General features: G+C 57.2%; 1 protein-coding gene across 2 annotated transcripts; it reads right to left on the bottom strand.

Moving 5' to 3' along the window:
* Nucleotides 1-2,752: 2,752 nt before the first annotated feature.
* B4GALNT4 (beta-1,4-N-acetyl-galactosaminyltransferase 4) lies at nt 2,753-14,806 on the bottom strand. 2 transcript variants are annotated; one of them, XM_074371243.1, is made up of 20 exons: nt 14,377-14,806; nt 11,410-11,513; nt 10,976-11,071; nt 10,800-10,895; nt 10,625-10,715; nt 10,451-10,524; nt 10,215-10,282; nt 10,008-10,086; nt 8,807-8,873; nt 8,540-8,674; nt 8,358-8,467; nt 8,139-8,239; nt 7,960-8,060; nt 6,970-7,885; nt 4,951-5,240; nt 4,657-4,810; nt 4,457-4,529; nt 4,185-4,338; nt 3,722-3,848; nt 2,753-3,216 (listed from the first exon to the last, which is right to left on the bottom strand). In XM_074371243.1, exons 1-20 carry the CDS (start codon nt 14,525-14,527, stop codon nt 3,093-3,095), a joined length of 3,111 nt encoding a protein of 1,036 aa, XP_074227344.1. In that variant the 5' UTR covers nt 14,528-14,806; the 3' UTR covers nt 2,753-3,092. The 2 variants fall into 2 exon arrangements, with proteins under 2 accessions (XP_074227344.1, XP_074227343.1); XM_074371242.1 differs by having other exon boundaries at nt 10,451-10,551; nt 14,377-14,805.
* Nucleotides 14,807-22,495: the final 7,689 nt, after the last annotated feature.

Here is a 22,495-nt window from a genome sequence, read left to right as displayed (position 1 = left end):
AATCCCTGTTGGCTTTCAAAACCAGATGTCCTGGAGTCTCCTTCCCCTCCCAATGCCGGAACCCCAGGCTGGAGATCCTGACATGGGGCTTAGAGCTCTCACTCCTGTGGGAGGGCCTCTGGAACCTGATTATTCTTCAGCTTGTGGGTCGCCCACCCGGAGGTATGGGGCCCAATTATATTGCGAGCACGCCCCTCCTACCATCCTGATGTGGTTCTCTCTTTATGTTTCCAGTTGAAGATCATCTTTTTTGCTAGGTTCCTGTCTTTTTTCGATGGTTGTCTAGCAGTCAGTTGTGGTTTTGTTGTAGTTGTGAGGAGAGGCGAGCTCCTGGTCCTGCTACTCTGCCATCTTGACCAGAAATCCCCTGATCGGTCTTTGATTTCTTCTTGATTGGTCAGTTTTGTAGTTTTCCTTATACAAATCTTATACATATTTTGTTAGACTTATACCTAAGTATTTATTTTTGGTGCTAATGGTAAATGGTATTGTGTTTTAAGTTTCAAATTCCAGTAGTTCATTGCTAGCATATAGGAAAGCAATTGACTTTTGTATATTAACCTTGTATCTTGCAACCTTGCTATAATTGGTTATTAGTTCTTTTCTCTTTTTTGTTTTTAGCTAATTCTTTTGGATTTTCTACATAGATGATTATGTCATTTGCAAACTAAAAGAGTTTTAGTTTTTCCTCCTCAATCTGTATACCTTTTATTTCCTTTTCTTGGCTTGTTGCATTAGCTAGTACTGCCAGGGTAAGGATGAAAAGAAGTGAGGACAGGGGGTTTATCGTTGATTTTTAAAAAATTTTCTCAAATGTCACGTCTGACCTCCTCCCCTTCCCCATCTCGTCCTTGGCAGCCTCAAACTTACTCTTCTTTTTCTGGCTTCATTTTTCTCTACAACAGTTGCCACCAGGTAGTATACTGCACATTTTCTTTGTGGTGTCTTTTGTCTGCTCCTGTCCACTCTTCCCTAGAATGTAAGCTCCACAAGGACAGGATTCTTGTCTGTTTTGTTCATCACTTTTTCCTCAGTGCCTGTCACATAGTAGGTGCTCAATAAGTAGTTGTTAAAATGGATGAATAAATTATGGTGTATATATAGTCAAGGTTAGATGGAATGTTGACTGAAATTTTCTTCTGCTTCCAGAGGTAATTATTTTTCTGATGGGCATGCTCCACCTGCCTACTAATTACATTCCTCCCCTCTTTAGGTCATATATATTCTTAATTCCAGTACTGGTTCTTTTCTTGTTATGAAACATCTGTGAGTGGGGACCATTCCCTCTGAACCAGATACTTAGGGAGGAGGGATCAGTCTGAGCTGGGAGCCTCTAGGATCTTCTTAGTAGGTGTGCAGCAGGTTAGCTGTGTCCTCCGCCCTGGGCCCTTGCCTGCTGTGGACCAGCCCCTTGGGGTGAAGCCCACATGTCATCAGTGACTTAGGTTTACAGACACCTGCTGGCTGGTCCGGTCAGCAGTCACAGAGTCGAATGCCCCTTCCCACCCGTTCCAGCAGGTCCGTCTCTAGGCGCTTCTCAGGGCCTGAATGGAGTGTCCATCTGGCTCCTCTTTCACTGAAATCCTTCCTGCTGCCCTGTGTCAATGGTGAGGTATGACCTGAGGATACAATCTGGGTAAATCTCACGAGGGTCGTTTGGAGTGCTGGGTGCATGGACTGTCCTCCCACTGACCGTGGATGAGGAAGAGTGGCCCCAAAGCTGTCCATGCCCTAATCCCCAGAAGCTGTGGCTGTCACCTTAGATGGCAAGAGGGACTTTGCAGATGACGTAAAGGATGTTGCTTGGGATGGGGAGGCTATCCTGGGTGGTAATCATAGGGGTCCTTGTAAGAGGGGCAGAGGGTCAGAGTCAGAGGAGATGCGATGGTGAGACACAGGGAGAGAGCAACACAGAAATGGTGAGCTGCCAGCTTTGACGATGGAGAGGAGGCCATGAGCCAGGACACCCAGGTGGCCTCTAGATGCTGGCAGTGGAGGAAGCAGATTCAGTCCCAAAGTCCAAGGAGGAGCACAGGCCTGTGAAAACCTCAATTTTAGGACTTCTGACCTCCAGAGGTGTGTGTGTGGAAGCCTGTTCCACAGTGGCCATGGGGAACTCACCCAGGCAGGCACACCCAGGGCCAGGCAGAGGGCCGGCCTCCCTCCTGTGATCGGGACCTCCAGGGAAGGGCAGGCCTGTTGGCACCATCAGCGGGTTGCTGACCCTGAATCTCCAATTATGCCACAAAAGTCAAAGGAGCAAACCCCCCATTATGGCTTAAGCTGGTTTGCATTGGGTTTTCTGTTTATGGCAACTTAGTCCTAACTGATACCCCGAACCTGGCCATGGGACGTCCCCTGCCACCCTGGGGACAAGTGTTGGAGTGCGTGAGGAGGCTGGGGTGAGACTGCCATCCGAGACCTGTCTTCACAACAGAGGGGACTGAGGAGAAGGCTGAATGGCAGGTGGGAAGGCCCCATGCCATGCTGGTGACCAGCGGCTCCACGCACAGGGTGGTGAGGAAGAAGGCCAGGCCCCTCCCCTCCAGGGCCCAAAACAGAAGCTAAAGGGGAAGAGGAGAGTGGTCTCAAGGGTGGGGAGGATGGGGTCAGCATGGCTGCTGCAGCCGCATGTCAGGAAGGGGCCTTGGGAGCAGGGACAGTGCCCAGGGCTGCCCATGGGTGTGGGGCTCTCCTGCCAATGCTGACGCTCGCCTCTGCCCACCCAAGAGAACCAGGCATGGAGAATGAGTCAGAACTAAAAAAAATATTTCATTTCATTCTGAATAAAAAATGGAACTGACAGAACTCTTGGAAATCCTGAAAACAATGTCATCGCTACGGCAAAATTTCACAGAAATCATCACACAGGGCGTGGGGACCAAGCCTGGGCCCCAGCCTGCTATGAAGGCTGCCTCTCTGGGGAGGGGCACAAGTGGGGCAGTGGCCTTGGTGGGCCAGAAAGGGCCAGGCACAGATGGTGGCTGTGCCCCTGGGATGAGCCCCGCCGGGTCCCCAGGGTCCAGGCTCAGAGCTTGGCTGCCAGCTGCCACTGCAGGGCTGCAGCCTGGGCCAGGAGGGGTCGCTGGTCTTCAGGGTGCCTCCTTGTGGGAGGCCTTCCGGCTGCGTGTGCCCCACATCCCCCGCTTGGAGTGGTAGTGGTGGTAAAAGTTCCGCAGTCGGAGCCGCTCCACCTCCAGCCCTGCCTGCAGGACCCTGGGTGGAGAGGGGCGGTCAGGGCTGCCCCTGAGCCTGTAGGATCTTTGCGGGGGGTGATCAAGACTGGGTATGGGGGTGACTGGGGTGGCCCTGATTCTTCAGGACCCTGCAGGGGGAGGGCAGGGGTTCAGGGCTGCCCTGAGCCTACAGAACTCGGAATGGGATGGGATGGAAGTGGTCATGACTCTGCCTAGGGTCTAGGGGGATCAGGGCTTCCACTACTCTAGGACCCTGGTGGGAGGGTGGGGGCTCAGGATCTGGGGTCAGAACTGATTCAAGCGCTTCCTTGAGCCTGCAGGACCCTGGGGTAGGAAGGGGTTTTGGGGAATGGGGTGGGGTCTGAGGGTCCCTCTAGGCCTACAGATCCTGGGAGTCAGGGGAAGAGGAAGGCAGAGTTCCCTCAGCATGTGAGGACCCCTGGGGGTCCCCCTCCCTACTCAGAGGAGGAGGATAAGGAAGATAAGGAAGTCTCAGTCTCCATGATGGGGGAGGAACTGGTCACCTGTCCAGGAGCTCCCAGTCCTCGCCTCCCCACTGGTCTCGGAATTCCTCAGTGTTCATGCCTCCAACGCGGTCAAAGTCTGACTTGTAGATCCCAAAGAGGCCGAAGCCATTCACCTCCCAGTAACCTGGGGTAAGGATGGGGTGCCCTTCAGACACTAGGTCCTGCAAACCCAAATCCTTCCTCAGGAGGGCTCTCGGGGTCACTACTCCGTGTTGGTTATAACCTAGGAGCCTTGTGGATGACCTGGGTGTTGGAGGAGGTTCCTAGGGGCTGAGCATGACTCTGGGGTTAGTAGGGGAGGACCTGGGGACCTGGGGACCTGGGCATTTCGGGGGTCCTAGATACAACAAGGGGTCCTGAGCATTACAGGGGGCACTGATAGGGTCCCTGGCCTCCTTAGGAGTTGGGAGAGGCCCCCAGGGAGCCTGGATTTTACCCTGGCATGACTGAAGGGCATTACCATGTGGGTCCCCAGGTGAGCTCCCGCAGCCCAGACGCATGACCACAGGTGCGAAGGCCAGCTTGCCCTCCACGCAGTGCTTGCGGATGCTGTCCAGGATGCTGAGGGGGAAGTGGATATGCAGGTCGCAGAGGAAAACGATGCTGCTGGCATCCTGGAGGAAACGGGGAGGTCTGAGCCTCACCCTCTCCTCCGGAAGATAAGTTCCTCTCTTGGCATCCCCCACCCCAGCCCATCTCACTCTGCCCACCCACCCCAACCCACACAGGCACCTCCACCGCGTCCACTCCAGCTTGCAACCCAGCAGAGCGCTCAAAGTTTCCAGTTCGCCTTAGGTATTGGTACCTGGTGAGGGGGGAGTAAAGGGTGGGAAGTCACAGCCCCCATCTCTCGGGGCGACGGCAGGCAAGAAAATCCACTGTTCGGAAGAGGGAAGATATGCTCCTCCCTCCCTGGTCAGGGGTGCTGTTACCTGGGCAGTTGTGCAGCACGCAGGGCCTGCTCCACATCCATGTCATCGCTCTCAAAGTCCACCAGGATGACACTGAAGTGAGAGTCTCCTGTGTGGGCGTGCAGCGCGGCCATGTCCACCAGGAACTGTACCACCCAGCGTGCCTGGTTCTTCACTGGAGGATGGGGACACAGAGCCAACCCTGACTCACCGTGATACCCTCTCCAGGGCCAGTGGCACTCCTCATCTCCCATGGGGCCTCCTGGACCCAGTCCCCCCGATCCCAGGTGGCCGGCCTGCAGCCCTCCTGCGCACCTGGCACAATGAAGTGTACCGTTACATCCTGGCGCCAGGCCAGGCGCAGCGGCCGGCACAGCTCCGGGCGGCCGTCGGGGTGCGCCGAGACCGCAGGAGTAGGCTCGGGACTCTCCCCGTCCCCATCTGTGTCCCCGGCTCGGGCTCCAGGCAGTCGCAGGAAGACGTACTCAGACAGGCGCAGGCGGCCGCCTCCGCGTTCCTGCAGCTCCAGCTCCAGGAGGAAACGGCTTCCGCGTGCGGAATCCCTGCGCTTCTCCACGTTCACGATGCGCAGAAGTGCGTACCGCCTGGGAGGCGGGGCCAGGTCAGCTCCTCCAGTGGGCGATTGCATCCCCTGCCCCCAACCCCGACTCTTCCTGCAAGTCTCCCCAGCTCCAGAAACTCAGGTGACTGAGGGAGGGTGCTGCCATGGGTCCCTCTCCCTCCCGGCCACCGGGGAGTTCCCAGAAGACAAGCCCACATTCTGTGCCTCCCCCAGCCTAGGGCAGCCCACAAGGGAGGTGTCCCCCAAGTCCAGTTTGGCCCTCTCCTGTCGTCTTCTCTTCTGGGTGCCATCATTCCTGCCCACAGCGACATGCTCAGAAATCTTAAGGGACACCCACTGTCCACAGGATGAGGTTCAAACGTCTTAAGTGGCATTCTAAGTCAGTGAGGGTCTCTACCTTGTGGCCTCAATATCCCCTCATGCTCCATGAGCAAACTTCCTCCTCTCCTGTGCTCTTTGACGTGGGTGTCCCTGCCTGGATGCTTGCCCCAGTCTTCCCCAGCCCCTCCTCTCTACGGTCCTGGGTGCTTCCCCTGAGAAGCCTCCTTGGTGCCTTCCCTGGCACCAGCCCAGGGCCATCCTGATCCCCAGGGAAGAAGCCTCTGGGCCTGCAGTGAGACCCTCTCTGCTCCCCCCACCCCAGCCCTGCTCAGTGCACCATTTCCCCCTTCACTCTGCCCTCAGACAGAGGCTTCTCCTCATCCTGGGAAAATTGCACCTGCCCCTGACTGAGATCACTCTTCCTTCTGCTGCCAGTGTCCCTCATGCTAGGAGCCTACCTGTGTGACCTCGTGGGGTCCAAATTCCTCCCTTCAACCGCTGCCCTTCCCCACCGTGCTGTCCTCACTCTCTGTCTGCCTGCTCTTGCCCCTTGGGACCACAGCCATGACCCTTCTGCTGCAAAGACCCCCTCATGCTGGCCGGATGATGAGCTGCTGTCAGGAAGCTCAGTCAGGGGGCAGGCTTGATTTCTCAGCCGTCTAGAATCAACCTGCCCCCCCCCCGCCGCTGAGAGCCCAGAACATCTTGTCACTGCCCTGGACCAAGCCTTGGGTCACAGGCTTCCCCTCCCACCCACTGCCCTCCAAGGCAGCCACATGCTTGTCTACAACCCAAATGGGCCAAACCCATGTCCTGCTCAAAACTTTGTTTCACAGGCAAGAAGAATGAGTCTTGTGCCTGGCCTTCGAGGCCCACGATGCCTGTCCTCTGCCACCAGCCCTCCTGGCCAGCCCTTACCTGTTGTGGCTATCTGCAGAGCCTGCCCCTCCTCAAGGGTTCAGCACAGCTCTGAGAACCCTAAGGCCAAGCTGGGGCCCCCACTCTCTGCCCCCATACCTGCTTGGGGTGGAGACAGGACTGGATCCTGGGGCCTAGGGGAGACCTGAGGGTCCAGTGGGGCAGGAACCCTGAGCCTTCCCTTGAGGACCAAGACCTGAGTCAGCACTTTGCCAGGGGTGGAGCGGTCCAGGGGCTCTTAGCTTGACCTTCGTGTGTGTCTCTACCTAGAGGAGAGACCTGGGTGGCTCAGGTCTAGGTCCAAGGCGATAGGCATGGGGTTTGGCGGTACATACAGCACTGGGGAGCCAGCCCTGGGTTGGGGAGTAAGTTCCTAATACATGGGACCCTATGCAGTAAGGAGCCCCAGGAGGGAGAAGGGAGTGTGTGCTGCTCTGTTATACCCTAGGAAAGGCCTAAGGATCCCACGGAAGCCAAGGCAGTCCTGCCTCACTCGCACCCGACGCCCGTACCCGGCATGGCGTGTGTTGAGACGCTCCATGTACTGAGCCACCACATCCACGGCCTCTGCCTCGGGCAGCTGCAAGTTTCCAGACACGTTGCAGCGCAGGTCATTCCAGTCTGAGCGCAGCAGCTCAAAGTCCACGTTGCCCACGCTGAATGTGCGCTGCCAGTTGATGGCGTCCTCGCGCCATTGGCTGCGCGCTGGGCCAGCTGCCTCTTCGCTGTCCTCTGACGCAGCCTCGTCGCCCGGGGCCCCTTCCTCCTCGTCCTCATCGTCCCCTTCCTCCTCCTCCTCCTCGCCCTCCCCAGGCAGCTGTGGCCTGGACACCTGGGACAAGCTCAGGAAGGAGGTCACAGGCTGCCCCTCAGTAGTTGAGTTAGAGTCCGCTGTGGGGGCCGCGAGTCCCGGCGCGCCCTCCCGGCTCCCCTGAGTGGCCTGGGCCCAGGCCAGGGGTCTCAGCTCTGTGGCCTGGGGGCTGCCGGTCCTGCGGCCAGGAGCCTGGGGTGGGCGTAAGGGTGTGCGCAGCTGCACCCTGGGCAGAGATCTAGGGCGCAGGAAGACGCTGCGGAAGGGCGGCCAGGGCAGGCCTCGTGGGCTGAGCGGGGCCAAGGCCTGGGGGGGCGCCCGCGGTCCCGGCCGCACCCGTGTCACGTACACCTTCGGGGCCGGCCGCTGGGCTGCGGCGCGGGGTGGTGGGGCGCGGCCCAAGAGGAGGGGAAGGGGAAGGGCAGCCCAGCTCAGCGCCCGCGAGCGCCTGGGGGCCGGGCCGCCCCGGTGGGTGGGAGACGTGGGCGGGGCAGGGGTGGCTGGGGCCTTGGTGGGAGCCAAAGGGGCAGGAAACAGGCGGCCGCTCTGCGCTGGGGACGCCTCGGTGGGTTCCAGCTCGTCGAGCAGCTCCCCTTCGTCCTCATCGTCCAGGAAGTCTGTGGAAAGGGCAGTTCAGCCCACCGTGCCTGGGAGGGCCTAGCTGGGGGCGGAGGCGGTGGGGGGCACTCACCATCCGGGTTGAGGAAGAGGAAGGCTCGGCGCTGCACCTCCTCCTCTTCATCTTCCTCCCCTTCCTCCCTGTCCACCTTCATGTATTTATAGAACCCAAACCTGGGGCGGGGGCGGGGCATCAGAGACCCCGATGCGCAGAGGCCCCGCCCCATTCTTTCCCGGTTACCACCCACACACCTTTCCAGATACAGCGGTGACTCGCGGTAGAAGCACTTGTTGTCCGTCTCCATGTGAGTGAGGCGCGTGTGATCATTGGGATAAACGAAGGACAGGTACACCTGAGACAGGGCAGAGTGCTCAGGCCAGGCGTCTTCCAGAGGATCTGGAGGAGGCTCAGGGGACCCTGGGGAGTGGGAGGCCTGGGTCTCAGGGAAGGTCTTGGCGAGAGGCACTCACAAATTGCAGTCCCTGGTATCTTGCGATAGGAAAATCCTTGACGACGTAGGTGGGGGCGTAGGAACAGGGCTCCAGCACATTCTCCAGACTCGAGGGCTCCAACCGAGGCGCTGCAGGAGGGATGGTCACAGGGTGGCCGGCCTGGAACCCCCGCCCCACGCCCCTTGCGGGCCCCCTCTCACTGAGAAAGAAGGTGTCTCGCGGATCTGGCCGCAGCATGTCGGCTCTGGGCTCCTCCTGCAGCAGGAGCCTCTGGAGGCGACTGGCTGGGGACTGTGGGACGTGGGCCACGTGGTCCATCTTCAGGGCTGACTCATCTAGAGACAGAGGATGTGTGGGGTCCCCGGGAGTGCCCAGAGACCCCTCCTCACCCACATCCAGACACCACCCCAAAGAGACCACCCATTAGGAGCCCTCCCCCTTTCCCAGAGAGGCACCAGGCACCGCACCTGTGTACAGGGAGATGTGAGCAGGGCCTATGACCTCGAACTTCAGGCCCGGCAGGAAGGCTCGCCACTGCAGGGTAGAGAGGATTGTCAGGACCAAAGGACGGGGGTCAAGGTGGGAACTTGGCTTGTTCAGGGAGGAGTGATTCTTCCCCGATGTGGGGTGGGGAGCTGAAGGGGGTGGCCCGGTCAAGGGTGCAGGAAGCTGGGAAGGTGGATGGGAGGGGGTCCTAAGGAGGCCCAGACGGCTAGGGTCCCTGGAGGCAGGCGAGGACCTCCCATGCTCCCTCCAGGCCTTTCCTGACATCCTGGGTGCTTCCTCATCTTCTGGTTATGGCTTCTGCCCTACCTGCTCCTGCTGCTGCAGCCACGGCTCTTCTGGAGGGTGGAGCTGTCCTTCCAAGGGATGGACTCAGCAGCCCCAGCTCCCTGCTGGACCTCCCCATCCCCATTCCCCAGCTTCTCCGGCCACTCCCTCTCAGTCTCCCTTGCAGACTCTGTCCCTCTCCCATGCCCTCACAATGGGGTTCCTGTGGGCTGTGCCGGGCCCTCTTCGTCACCCCCTTGGCTTCCACAAGGTCACCTTGAATCTGCATTTCCAGCCTAGACTCTGTGCCAAGCTGAGCTAAGGTGACGCTCACTGCACACAAACCAGGCACCTGCAACACGCCCCCCAACCCGACCCACCCTGCTCACCAGCCCACACCCAGCCAGGCTCACGTTCTTGGTAGCTGTGCAACCCCCTGCTTCCTCCATTCTCACCTCCCTGGTTCAGGCCCCAAGGCTGCCCCTAGAAGTCCCTCCTACCAGGCTCTCTTCAAGTAGTGGCCAGAGGGATTTTCCTCAGGGGGAAGTCCTGCCTGATCTGGACACCGGCCTGCTTGGATTCCAGAAGACTCTGGGTGGGGATCTGGAGTTCATTTGATGCACCCCAAATTCCTCTGCTCGTCTCCTGGTGGATGTCTATCATCTCCCAAGACTCTACTCCAGGGCCACTTCCTCCATGAACCCCCCTGGGCCCCGAGCGGGCACCGTGAAGCCTAAGCCCATCCCTGAGCATCTGCTTTGTCCTCTGCTTCGTCAGCTAGGCTGGATGCTCCTCTGGGGCAGGGTCCACACTGCTGCCCTGCGGGGAGCAGCCGGAGGGGAGGGCAGGTCCGGGGAGGTGGGGTCTTCAAGCCCTCAGGAGGGCAGCTGCACTCACGCCCACTTCCACGTGGTCCGAGCCGCGGTCATCCTGCTTGTGCAGCAGCTCAAAGTAGTACCTCCGGGAGGCCATGAGCCTGGGGACAGAGCGGTCAGGGGCAGGCCCCAGGAGCCCAAAGCAGATGGAGGCACAGCAGCACTGGTTTCCTGCACGCATGTCACCCAGTCCCCACACACGCAGACACACGCGCCCACAGCCACTCACCTCCTGGGCTTGGACACCTGGGAGCTGAACTTGGTGAATTCTCCAGGCGCTGTCCACTCAGAGCCAGTCTGGAGGGTGACATAGAAGGGGCAGGGGGCTCACCCCCTCCTTGGGGGCACCAGCCCCATCCAGTCCCCATTCCTAAGAAGCTGGAGGGGACAAGTGACCAAGGCCGCAGGAGGCCCGTGAAGACAGAAGGGGTGTGGATGGAGGGGCTGGGCTTCAGGTGGGGGTACCTTGCCCACAAAGGCCATCAGCTGGGCGCCCGCCGGGCTCTCGTTTGTGCTCAGCCAGAACTCAGAGTTGTCATCTGAAGCCACGGAGAACTGGATGTCTCCTAGGCCACAGGACAGGGCTCAGGGGGGTGTGGGGCCTTCCTGCCCCCCTCCCCCAACACCCCATGCCCGCACCATCTCTCGCCGGGTGGATGAAGCCGAAGATCCGGAGGCCATAGTTCTTCCACTTGGGGGACACGGCCAGCTTCTTCACTGTGGTGCGTGTCTGGGGGAGGCAGCGGCCTCGATATCAGGGCCCCTGCGTACCCCTGCCCACCTGTGGGCCAACCGCCCAGCCCCCAGCACTCACGTGAGGGAAGAGCGGGAAGTGTAGGTTCCTCCGCAGATGGCCCACGGCGCCACCACACCAGTCCTCAAACACATGCAGGTTCACCTGCCCCTTGTACTGGGGGCAGGAGGAGGGCTTACCTCCTGCACCGCTGCCCTGCCCTGCCCACCCCTACCAGGCAGCCAAGCAGAGCTCACCTCCTCCCGCCAGGGGGGCACCTGATGGGTGAGGTTGAGTGAGAAGGGCCTTCGGGCCCCCCCAGGAAACAGCACGTCTGGGTCCTGACCTTCCGGCTGCAGGGGAGAAGGGCACAAGGGTCAGAGCTGAGAAGCAGAAGCAGGGAAGGGCCACACACACACACAGATACATGGGGACGCACCCCACGGAGACCCCTCACACATCCAGCCATGCCGAGGCCCGGAAGACCCTCACCACCCCGCCCAGACACTCGGCCACCCAATGTGCGCCACCTACATCCGCCCAGGCCGGGATATCTGTTTCTGGGCCACGCTCGGGGCTACACCTGCGTCCTCCACCCACACAGCCCACAGCTCTGGAGGCCACCGGCCCGCGAGTGGCCCTGGCTCTTGTGCGTGCTGTGCACACAGGCTCTTCCCACGGCGCTGCTCACCACATGCTCCTCCTCACGGCTCTCGCTGGAGTCCTCCACCCTCTGTGTGGACAGCGACACCCCGACGCCCCGGCCGTCGGTCACACTGCTCAGCTTTTCACCTTCTGTGGGTGGCACATGGGGCGTGACTGGGGCTAGGCTCTCCAAGGCCACAGCTGAGCTCCTGGGCTCAGTGGGGGGCAGGAAGGCCAGTGGTGTCTCCACTGAAGCCCCCCTCCCCACGTCTGCCCCTTCCCAATGCCCCGCCCTACATCTGGAAGTGCTCTCTGCGGGGCCCTTCTCCCATACACACTCACTTCTGTGGGGACAGCTCCTGTCCGTGTCCTACACCTGGCTTTTCCCAGCCCTGCCGGCGTGAAGGAGCAGCTGTGTGTGCAGGTGCTGGTGTGTATACCTGCACATGCACACCCATCCTCTTGTCCTCATCGGTGGCTCTGCCTCCAAAGAGGTCCTGGGACTGCTCTGCCCTCTGCTCTTTTCCCATGTGCTAGAGTGTTTGGTGTCTGCCTCCCTTACCAGAACTGAGAGCCAATGGTTAGGGCTGCAGCTTGCTGTCAGGAGGGCACCATGGTCTTGAAACTACGCCAGCCCTAGCCCGTGGCTCATGTGCCACCTACTGCCCTCCAGGCCAGGGTCCGGGACCAAAGGTACCCTGGCACCAGCCTGGGCAGAGGAGGGATAGGCACGCTGGTCTGGCTGCCAGAGGACCTGGGGCCAGGTCCTGGAGGGAGACTGTCTCCCTGAGAAACCCCTCCCAGGTCTGTGGCCATCTCTAGAGCTTGGCACCCCTAAAACTCCCCAAGCCAGACCACCTCCACACTGCCCTTAACTTCCCAGACCTCCTCTCTAAGCTGTGGACCTGGGGGTTCCATATCCTGGGATCTGAGCCTCCAAGGTGAGGCTTCCCTGTACCCCATGTCTGCTCCCACCCAGGGACACCCAAGCCAGGAGCCCCTCTGCTGCAGGGCCAAACCTAGGCTTCAACATCTATGCCCACGCCTCGATCCAGACCCTGAGGAGTTAGATGGACACAGTTGGCCTGGGTGCCTTCTCTGGGGGAGGAGGGTGGCCCACGGCCTTCTGCCTGTGAGAGCCCCATGGTGCCTGCCCCCTGCTTCTTATTATGGGTTCTTCCCCCACACCTGTCCTCTGTCTAGCTGGGAGGTGAGCTCCTTGGCCTGGCCTGATGCTCCCTGCCCACCAAGGTGAGTCTGTGGGTATTGGGAGCCTCCTGCAGTGGGGGCCCAACCCAGGCTGCCATCCCAGTCCTGTAGGGGCTGAGCCCCAGCACAGTGAGAACCCGACAGGCCTCCTGCTTCCTGGTTCGCCCTCCCTCCAGGACCTCTGCCTGCACAGGCTGCTGGACACTGGGAAGCCTTCCTGGTGGAAGTGAAGACGGTGCTGACAGGGCCGTCAGGAAGGCCTCAGACGTGTTCAGAAACCCAGCTTCTCACAAGCCCTGCCCTGGTGGGAGCCTGTAGCTGGACAGAAGGCAGGCTGCAGCCAGAGATGAGATGCTTGCGCTGGGGCTGCTCTTGGAAGGTGCCACCTGAGAGTTTGAGCTTTTTCATAATCCTGAGCTCTGGCCTACCCAGGAGAGCCGGACAGGTTGATGAGTCCCTAGCTTCCCTGCTGGTCCAGCTGAGAGCAAAGGAGGCCTCAGAAATGGTGTTCCCACACCTCTGCCCCCTCCCAATTGCTGAGCTAAGCTTCCCAGCTGCTCAGGAAGTCGGGTTGGGGAGGACAGGTTGCTCGGAAAACCACAGAGGCAGTTAGGTTATGTTCTGTGTTACTGGGTCACACTCTGGGGTTCTGCTTTGCTTGCTGATAGCTGGAGGGCGGGGGGCTTCTCTGAGGGCCCGAGCAGTGCTGGGGGCCTCTAGAGGGAGGGGCAGCTGCGAGATGCATGGACTCTCGGGGGCGGTTGGAACAAGCCCCTGACCCCTGGCCTGGGAGTCTGTGGAGCCAGTTGTGGGACTGAATGGGGAGCTCTGGACCCCTTTCTGGTGGGCCAAGACTTCCGTGAGTCAGAATCGTGCTGAGTCTTTGGGAGGCAAGACTCGCACTGCCCATCTTAAGGACATCCCAATTCCTCAAGAAGGGCCAGGAGCAGCTTTGCTGGCATCTTCCCTGCCCTGAGGTGGGTCGTTCTCTCTCATCACCTCCCCCCCAGGTTCCAGGCGCTCTGCCCCTCCTCCTGCAAATCTTGTGTGTCAAAGGTCACCACCTCCAAGAGGCCCTCCGGGATCCCCCTAGCTAAAGTGGCAGGACCCTTCCCCTGGCTCTTTCTCACAGGGCTCACCAGGACCTGATCACTGTCTGTCTCCACTGGAGCCTGAGCTCGAGGAGCCTGGGAGAGTTCACTCCAGCAGTTTGAGGTTCCCCAGGCTGGGTCCCCATCTGCATGCCTCACCCCCCAACACACAAGCGTCTCAGTCCCTGATCACAGGTTTACCTAGGACACCTCCTCCAGGAAGCTTGCAACTGCAAGGGTCAGCTCCCCCCAGCCCTTGTCCCCCTCCACCTAAGTCCAGAAGAAGGATCTCTGTCCCTCTCCTCCTCCCCAGCAGATGGGGAAACTGAGGCTCTGCTAAGTAGGCAAGTGGTTGAGGCGCAGCCATACTTGGCCTCTCCGGAATCCCAGCATTCAGGGCCTGAGAGCGCAGACCTCTCCAGGAGCCCACCTTTAACCCCGTCACTACCCGCTCCAGGCTGGATCCCGGAGTCCGCCCAGGTTCTGGGACGCTCCCCAAGAGGGTCGCGAACGTCACTGCTAACGTCATTGGGCATTCGGGCCCTGCCCAGCCGCACCCCCTGCCCCAGTAGAGCCGAGCTAGGAAAGGCAGATGGGGTCTCCAGGCCGATCTGGCCCATGCTGAGACCCGGGCGCGATGGGAGGCCCTGGGCCCAGCGCTGCTCGGGGCCCTCACTGCCCCTCGCCCCCAGGGCGCGCGCCCCCTCCCGTACCTCGCCCGTAGCCCAGCCGCTGGCGCAGCGCGCGGCCCTGGCGCACCAGGCTCAGGTGCACATACGTGAGCCACGCGGCGCAGGTGAGCAGCACCAGCAGGAGCAGCAGCTTGATCTGTTTGCGGATCTTCTTCACCGGGAACCACGGCATCGCGGCCGGCCCCGCCCCGCCTCGGGCCGTGCTCAGCGGCGCCGCTGCGGCCCCCCGCTCCCGCGCGCCCCGCGCTGCGTCCCCCAGCCCCGCATGGCTCTTTGTCCGCCGCCTGCGGCGGCCGCGACCCCAGGTTGCCCTTGGCCGAGGGCCCTGGGTGGGCGGCGGAGCAGCTCCCGGCGTTGCCCCCGCCCGGCCCCGCCCGGCCGCTTGGGCTCCACGCTCCTGGGGGCCGCGGCGGGACCGAGCAGCATCCACGCTGCGGTGCTACCCACCGTGAAACGGGCCCGGCCTCCACGCGGCGCGAGCCAATCGGGACCCGGCCAGCCTACGGGGAGCCAATCCGCGGTGTGGGAGGCGGGGCCGGCGGGTTAGGGTGTGCCCACCGCTCGTCTCCACGCAACGCGCGCGCATCCACCTGGGCGCGCCGGCCAGCGCAGCGCGCGGGCGCGGGCACCCGGGGATGCGGGGTACTGGGAGGTGCGGAGGACTAGGGGCAGGGGGCAGGGTCAGAGGATGCAAGGGGAACGGGGTGGTGCATAGGACCGGGGACGAGGGAGCGCGGGACAGGGGAGGTGTGGGGGACAGAGGGACTCGGGGACACGGGGTCTAGTGATGGAGGCCGCGGAAGGCGCATGCTCTGGGTCGGGGGACAATGGGGACACGGGGGGCAGGGGTGTAGGGGCTGTGATGGGGAGACTCGGAGCTTGGGGAACGTGAGGGGAAGGATGCTGCGGCCTGGGCTTGGACCTGGAGCAAGTCTCCTGCTAACCGTGCAACCAGGAGGAGTGGGGCCCAAAGTGGAGAGACGAAAAAGGAAGTTTGAGGGAGAGACATAGGGGGATAAGTGGTGATGGTGGGTCGGGAGTGTGTGTGGGTGGAAGGGCTCCTTAGAGGGTCTCAAAAGCAGGTGGCTTCACCCTGAGGGCCACGAGGAACCACCAAAGGACCTTAGCTTGGAAAGCCAGGGTCCTACCTGGCTGCCAGGTGGACGGAGGCTGCAGAGGGGCAAGGTGGTGGCCTTCACTGAGGGCAGAGTGAAGGTGGAGAGGTGCACAAGCAGGAGGGGCATGGCGGTTCCGAAGGGGCCAGGGGTGGTGCTCAACCCAGCTCTCCTGTGTCTGGCTGAGGTGTGGCTGAGCTGGTGGCCCGAGGTGAGTGTAGGTTGATGATGGACTTTGCCCCACTTGGGCCCATCCTTGCCTGGACCATCTCAACCCCTCCCCGCCCTGTCTGTCTCCTCCAACCCCCGCTAGCGCAGCTGCCGGCCTGACTTCCCTCTGTCCCTCCCTCCACCGGTTCTAGTTCTCTGTAAAGCACCACGTGCATCCCCTCTTACCCCTGGGTCTCCACCATATGCCGGCTCAGCCAGTAGCTACCCAGGATCCTTCGGAGTCAGAGGCTTAAGGGGCACAGTAATGAGCAAGGCAGATAAGGTCCCTCCTTTCCTGGCGTTTCTATGCAGAGACCCACTTGAACAAATAACAGTTCCCCACGGTGGTAAACGCTGTGAAGAAAACAGAGTGTGTCGACGAGCTTACAAGACTGGGGAGGGCTTCCTCCCTGCTGTTATCACTAAGGGGCCACTGCGGGGGAGTCACATCAGTCTGAAACATAAACGAAATTTCAGAAAGCGGGCATCAGAAGGTGTGTGCCAGGAGGGAAGTTTTGGGCACACCACTGCCTGGGAGGGTCAGGAGGTCCCCTCTGTCAGCTGAAAGCTAGCAGGTGAGGTGAAGTGTGGATGGCTGAGATCTCCCTGACGTGGCTGTTCCAGCTGTGCCGCATCTGGCTGAGACAGCCCTTCAGAGTAGCAGGCACGATTCACTGCTGTCTCCAGTGTCACGTGAGTTTCTCTTTTGCCCACCTCTGACCCGAACCATATGGGGAAGGGGATTCTGGGAAGTGGATTCCCAGCTTAACAACAGAACCACCCAGCAGAGGCTCCTTGACACCTCAGCACACATGCACACACTTCTACTTTAAATCATGTTTAACTTCCAAATAAAAACAAAGGCTTCTGCTTAACGTGGTGCAACTATCCCAGCCGAAAACAGGCTGGTCTCTCCAGAAGGGACTGATGAAGCTTTCATGTCACTTTAACCATCTTTAGGTGGCACTGACTTTAACTGAATGACAGGCTCTCTTTAAGAATGTTGAACACTTAAACACTCTAGAAGAGAGTGTGAGCGTTAATGACACAAACACTGAGATGTCAGGTTAACTCTCACTAACGTGTTAGAGGGAAGGGGTGGGAGGGGAAGCGGGAGAAAGAAGAGCAGCTGAACAGACACAGGAGGACGTCACGCGACGTCAAGAAGTTCCTGCTGTCATGACAGCCATGTGGCCCTAGCTGGTAGCTGTAACTGCCTCTTCCCCTGCTCACCCCACATTCCCTGTGTCCTCAGTCAGCACTGCAGCTGGTCGTGGCTTCTTGGTGGAGTGACCCAAAGGGTCTATGCCTGTGCTGGGTGGTTCTAGTTTTCTGGTGGCATTTACTCCGGGACCTAGGGTCACTCAGAGACACCCTGAGCATCTCCTGCCTTCCAGACCATCTCCTCCTCATCCCATTCTGGAATGAAAACTCAGCCCTTCCTTCTGTGACCCTCTGATTCCCTGGTGTGGGGAGACGCAGGTGGCCAGGTGGCAGTCAACTTCCAGTCTGATGTGTCCTCTAGTGGAAGCACTCTAGGGCTTGCCCAGGATAGAGGGGATTCCTACCATGTGGGACTTTCAGTTTTAAAGCCAGGAATGTCCAGGCAACCTGGGATACACTCCTCCATTGGACTCTGAGACCGCTGGACCAGCAGAGCCCAGGGCTGCAGGCACGGGAAGCAAACAGCTCGCTGGTGGACCATTTGGGATGACAGAACACTGCCATTTCCTCTTCTTCATACCTGGACCTGTGGATCTCGGCTGTGAGGGGCCTGTGGGTTGCTGACTTAGAGCATCTACTACCTCTGGAGGATGTGACCCCAGCTCCATGGTGTGACACCCAGCTAGCTCCATAATCATTCCACCCTCTGGCCACCCTCCTACCAGGCCAGCTGCTTCAGGGAGATGGGAGCGTGGACCCACCACTGCTCTTCACTTGCTGCAAGGTGAATGCCTGGCTGGAACACCATGACGGTGGAAGTGGCATTCTGGAAGTCCTGGCAGAAGCATTGTGGCAGGGACGGACACCCATAGCCCAAGTGTCACTTCCAGTAAGAATGAAGCCCTGCGCCCCTCAAGACACCACCCCCGGGGTGGAAGAGGGGCTGGTGTTGGTCTCTGCTTTTGGCCATCGGGCACTGGGCAGTGGATCCTGTACAGATATTTTAAAGTTTTGTACCCAAGTATTTACTTTTCTAAAGTGCTAATGCAATGGTATTCTGCTTTGAATGCCAAATTTCCACTGTTCGTTGCTAACATATAGGAAAGCAGTGGACTTTTGTACCTAAAGCTTGTATCATGCAACTTTATTTTTATCACTTATTCATTCCAGGAGTTGTTTTACTTTTGTTTTTGTTTTGTTAATTCTTTGGGTTTCCTACATAAACAGTCTTGTCATCTGTGAACAAAGATAGTTTTATGTCTTCCTTTGCAATCTGTGTATATTTTATTTCTTGTCTGATTTCATTATCCTGGATTTCCAGTTCAACGATGTCGAACTGGAGTGATTGGAGGGGACATCCTTGCACCTTGCTTCTGATCTTAAGGGGAAAGCATCTGGTTTCTCACAATACAGTGTGACTGACGTTAGTCAAATAAGTTTTTGGTGGGTGATCTTAATCAAGTTGAGGAAGTCCCCTTCTGTTCCTAGTTTGCTGAGCATTTTTAATTATGAACGGGCGTTTGGTTTTGTCAAATGTTTTTCTGCATCAGTTGATAAGATAATATTGTTTTCCTTTCTTAGCCTGCAGATGTGATAGACTACATTAATTGATTAAAAAAATGTTGAACAGCTCTGCACACCCAGAATAAACCCCACTTGTTAGTAGTATATAATTATTCTGTGATGTATAACTCATTACTGGATTTAATTTGCTAATATTTTGTTGAGAATTTTTGCATTTATATTCAAGAGAGATATTGATCTGTAGTTTTCCTTTCTTCCTATGTCTTTGTCTGATTTTGGTTTTATTAGGTTAATGCTGGCCTCAGAATGAGCGAGAAAGCATTCTGTTTCTATTTTCTGGAAAAGGTTGTAGAGAATTGGTGCCATTTCTTCCTTAAATGTTTGGTAGACTTCACCAGTGGGACCATCTGGGCCTGGGGTTTTCTTGCTTGGATGATTATTAATTATTCATTCAATTTCTTTAATAGGCCTGTTAGGGTGTCTATGTCTCCTTCTGTGCGCTTTGATAGTTTGTGTCTTTCAAGGAATTGTTTTGTACTTCTAAGTTACCAGGTTTGCGGGCTCGGCGCTGCTCATAGTGTTACTTTATGACCCTTAATGTCCATGGAACCTGTCCTGACGGCCTCTCTTTCATTTCTCTTTGTAGTGATCTTTGTTTCCTCTTTTTATTTCTGACTAACCTGGCTAGAGGTTTATCAGTCTTGGTTACTTTTCCCCCTCAAATAACCAGATTTCAGTTTCATTGATTTTTAGAAAAATGATTTCCTCTTTTCAATTTCATTGATTTCTGCCCAGTTTGTATCATTTCTTTTACTCTGTTTGCTTTCAGTGTGTATAGGGTTTCTCTCTCTAGTTTCCTGCATGAGAAGTTTGGATGACTGATTTTAGGTCGTTCCTTTTCTCCTAGATCACACATTCATACCATAGATTTCTCTCTAAGCACTGCTTCTGTTGCTTCTCACAAATTTCAGTAAGTTGTGTTTTCATTTTTAGTTCAAATTGCTTTTTAAAAGTTCCTCTTGTGAAGAAAAAGCCCAGCTGGGCTAACGAGCTAAGTCACAAATCTAAGTGCGATAAGTGTCGGTTTACTGATCTAAGTTCTGCTGGGCTAACTCGTAAATCTGAAGTTTAGTGTCAGTTTACTGGGCTAACAAGCTAACTCATAAATCCAAGCTCAACAAGTGTCAGTAACGTGATCTGTTCCAAGTTGACAAGCTCCAGTGTACTGATTCCTTGCTTTTTGTTGTTTGAACCTATTGGCTAATAGCCCCATACTTGTAATTAACCCTATAAAACCTCATGTGCACGTCTTGGAGGTGCTCAGAGCTTCGGAGCAGAAGCCCCTCTGAGCCCGCCGGCATAATAAGTCTGAGTACTCCAACCCTCCGAGTGGTGCTTGTTTCTTGGCTGGCCTGTCATTTCCGTAACATTTCTGGAGGCCCCAGTGAGATACAACCACGCCGGCCCCTTGAGCCGCTGGACTGGTGGCTCTGGCTGACCGGGGGACAGGACTCCGGCAGCGAACGAGGTGGCACCGCCCGACAGTATTCTGGGTTCTCTTTCATGAGGGCAACTCGGCCCCCCGGGTGGCTGGGCTACAACCAGAGCCAGACTCCATGGAGGGATGGACAGACTAACCAGGTGGCCGTCCGGACAAGGTAGGATCCCCCAGGAGGAATCAGGTCCTGTCCCATTGGACAGAAGAGGAGGCTGATCCCCTCCTACAGGCTCTCCGTCTGATGGTATTTCAGACAGGGAAATCAGGTCAGGAATCAGGTCCTGTCCCAGTGGACAGAAGAGGAGGCTGATCCCCTCCTACAGGAAACAGGATATTGGTATTGGTGGGAGGACTGTTGTTAACCTCTGTGTGTGTGTGTGTGTGTGTGTGTGTGTGTGTGTGTGTGTGTGTGTGTGTGAATGAGCGGCCTGTGAAGCATGCGATCAGGCTCGAGTTTGTAGCTCCACAGCATTCTGCTACGGAGTTCGAGTGAGTCCCAACCTGCAGTTCCGTGGTGACCTCATACGGCTCAGGGCGGTATCGGTCCCTCAGGGTCCCGATCAGAGTCAGCGGCTTATACTGACCCGCCAAAGCTAAGAGGAACCTTTGTCCCCATGAGGGGAGCGGCCAGGTGGACAAAACGAAAACCCTCCCTTGTCTTGTCTGCGACACCGACACAGGGTGGCTACACTGGGAGGGAAAAGGACATAGACAGCCAATGAGTCATCGCCCCTGTGCCCTTGGAGGCTAAGATGCTATTTCTGTGAGAAAGTCTCCTACCTGACTCTGTCACAGAACACCTGAGACTTATTGTTCCCCTACTGAACTGACCCACGTAGTGCCCCTTTTGCCTAGCCCCAGACCCCTAGGACTCGAGTTTAGAAGATGAATTCCTTCAGGACCGGGCTCACCCAGCCTCGGAGGTCCCTTTTCTAGTCCATTTGTTTTACCATCTGTCGTCAGTCCCACGCCCCTGATACGTTAGTTCAGAATATAGAGAAAATTTAATAAAGAAAGTCACTGGAACTGCTTGAGGCCTTGAGCTCCAGAGACATCAGCTGTGACTGGAACCCAGAGTCCCTGACCAAGTTAGCCTTCAAGAAACTCATAGACCCAGCAAGAGAGCAGTCTCTCTGGGAACTCCAGTGTTTTAAAGAGTAAAGAAAAAAGATATAAAGGCTACCTTCCTAAACATCTAAAGCAACAGATCTATTATCCTTAAACATCTAAAAAGAATGGGAGGCTCTAAGTCGAAACCCACCACTCTAGACTGCATGATTAAGAATTTCAAAAAGGGGTTCCCAGGAGACTATGGAATTCGAATGATCCCCGGCAGGCTCCGCACTTTGTGTGAGCTTGAATGGCCGGCATTTGGAGTTGGGTGGCCCTCAGGAGAAACTCTGGACCTAGCAACAGTGCGAGCAGTCTATCAAATAATCACTGGAACCCCAGGCCACCCAGATCAATTCCCTTACATTGACTCCTGGCTAAATATCGCCCAGACTCTACCCCCATGGGTTCAGTTTTGCTCAAATGGACCTGGACAATACAAGATATTAGCAGCTCAGCTGGTCCAGGCCAAAAAGACAGTCAAATACTTGGGATTTATTATCTCAGAGGGACACCGAGCCCTAGGACCAGGACGAAAACAAGTTATTTGCGCCATACCCAGACCGGAAACAAAAAGAAAACTGTGAGAGTTCCTGGGTGCAGCTGGGTTTTGCCGGATCTGGATCCCCGGGTTTTCAAAAATAGCCAAGCCCCTCTACGAAGCAACTGCTGGATCAGGAAAAGAGACCCTCAAATGGGAAACTAAACAAGAAAATGCCTTTAGGCAATTAAAGGAACTGCTCACCCAAGCCCCAGCATTAGGCTTACCAGATGTAACACGAGAGATTAATCTGTTTGTACATGAAAGAGACCAAACCGCTCTTGGAGTCCTGACTCAGAATGTGGGGCCATGGCAGAGACCTGTGGCCTATTTGTCTAAAAGACTGGGCCCTGTAGCATCAGGATGGCCACCCTGTTTATGGGCCCTCGCTGCCACAGCCCTCCTGGTCAACGAGGCAGACAAACTCACACTGGGACAGACTTTAAATGTAAAAGTGCCCCATTCTGTGGTGGCCCTGATGAATGGCCCAGGTTACAAATGGATAACTAACACAAGGATGACCCACTACCAGGGGCTTCTATATAAAACTCCAAGAGTCCATCTAGAGACTGTGCGAACCTTAAACCCAGCCACATATTTGCCTGAGGGGGAAGGGCAGCCTGACCACGACTGCAAAAAAATCATCGAAGAGGTGTACGCGAGCAGGCCTGATCTAACCGACAAGCCCCTGCAAAACCCAGACCTGGAACTTTTCACAGACGGCAGCAGTTACATGCAAGATGGACAACGGTGAGCAGGTTACGCTGTAACAACAACCTGAGAGGTAATAAAGGCAGAGTCCCTTCCCCCAGGATGGTCTGCTCAGCGAGCAGAGATCTGGACACTGGTCCAGGCACTAAGGGAAAGGAAAGGAAAACGAGTCAATATATACACCGATTCCAAATATGCATTTGCAACCCTGCATGTACATGGAGCCATCTATAAGGAGAGAGGACTCTTGACTGCTGGGAAAAAAGA

This window comes from Camelus bactrianus, chromosome 10 (genome assembly GCF_048773025.1).
Source record: "Camelus bactrianus isolate YW-2024 breed Bactrian camel chromosome 10, ASM4877302v1, whole genome shotgun sequence".
Taxonomy (NCBI): domain Eukaryota; kingdom Metazoa; phylum Chordata; class Mammalia; order Artiodactyla; family Camelidae; genus Camelus; species Camelus bactrianus.
The sequence above is the reverse complement of the archived record's forward strand: the minus strand, read 5'-3'. Positions and strand labels throughout refer to the sequence as shown.